The 755-nt window shown below is 46.0% G+C and overlaps 1 protein-coding gene across 1 annotated transcript in view; it reads right to left on the bottom strand.

Annotated features, from left to right (window-relative positions):
• Nucleotides 1-609: 609 nt before the first annotated feature.
• LOC118478302 (cysteine-rich venom protein Mr30-like) overlaps nt 610-755 on the bottom strand; it is a gene marked incomplete at its 3' end in the record, with an annotated part of 6,647 nt that continues 6,501 nt past the window's right edge. Inside the window, 1 exon segment of the mRNA XM_035971677.1 lies at nt 610-718. Within this exon segment, the coding sequence (XP_035827570.1) occupies nt 610-718 (109 nt within the window).

Below are 755 nucleotides of genomic sequence, written 5' to 3' on the forward strand. Positions count from 1 at the left end.
TCTTACAGTTAATTTGATAGATAGATAGATAGATAGATAGATAGATAGATAGATAGATAGATAGATAGATAGATAGATAGATAGACATTTCACTCACCACAAACACGGCACATGACGTAAGGACAGATGGGGCACGTTGAAGAACTTTTCACAAACAGATAGACACACAGACAGACAGACAGTCAGACAAACAGACAAGCAGACATAATAATATAGTCAGACAAACAGACTTCACACACCACAAACCCGGCACATGTGGGGGCAGAGATGAGGCACGTTGAAGAACTTCTCACAGTCAGTCAGACAGACAAACAGACAAACAGATAGACAGAGAGACAGCCAGCCAGAGAGACAAACAGTCAGACAGACAGATAGACAAACAGAGAGACAGGCAGATAGATAAACAGATAGACAGACAGACAGACATATAGAGAGACAGACAGACAAACAGACTTCACTCACCACAAACCCGGCACATGTGGGGGCAGAGATGAGGCACGTTGAAGAACTTCTCACAGTCTGTCAGACAGACAGACAGACAGACAGACAGACAGACAGACAGACAGACAGACAGACAGACAGAGAGACAGACAAACAGACGTTACTCACCACAAACCCGGCACATGTAGGGGCAGAGATGAGGCACGTTGAAGAACTTCTCACAGTCTGAGAACACGAGATGTGTGCCACAGTAGAACGGGTCTCTCGGGGGGCAGATCACTGAGGACACACAGTTATAGTAGAGGTGGGGGGGG

Source organism: Aplysia californica, unplaced genomic scaffold (assembly GCF_000002075.1).
Source record: "Aplysia californica isolate F4 #8 unplaced genomic scaffold, AplCal3.0 scaffold00480, whole genome shotgun sequence".
In the NCBI taxonomy this organism is placed as follows: Eukaryota; Metazoa; Mollusca; class Gastropoda; order Aplysiida; family Aplysiidae; genus Aplysia; species Aplysia californica.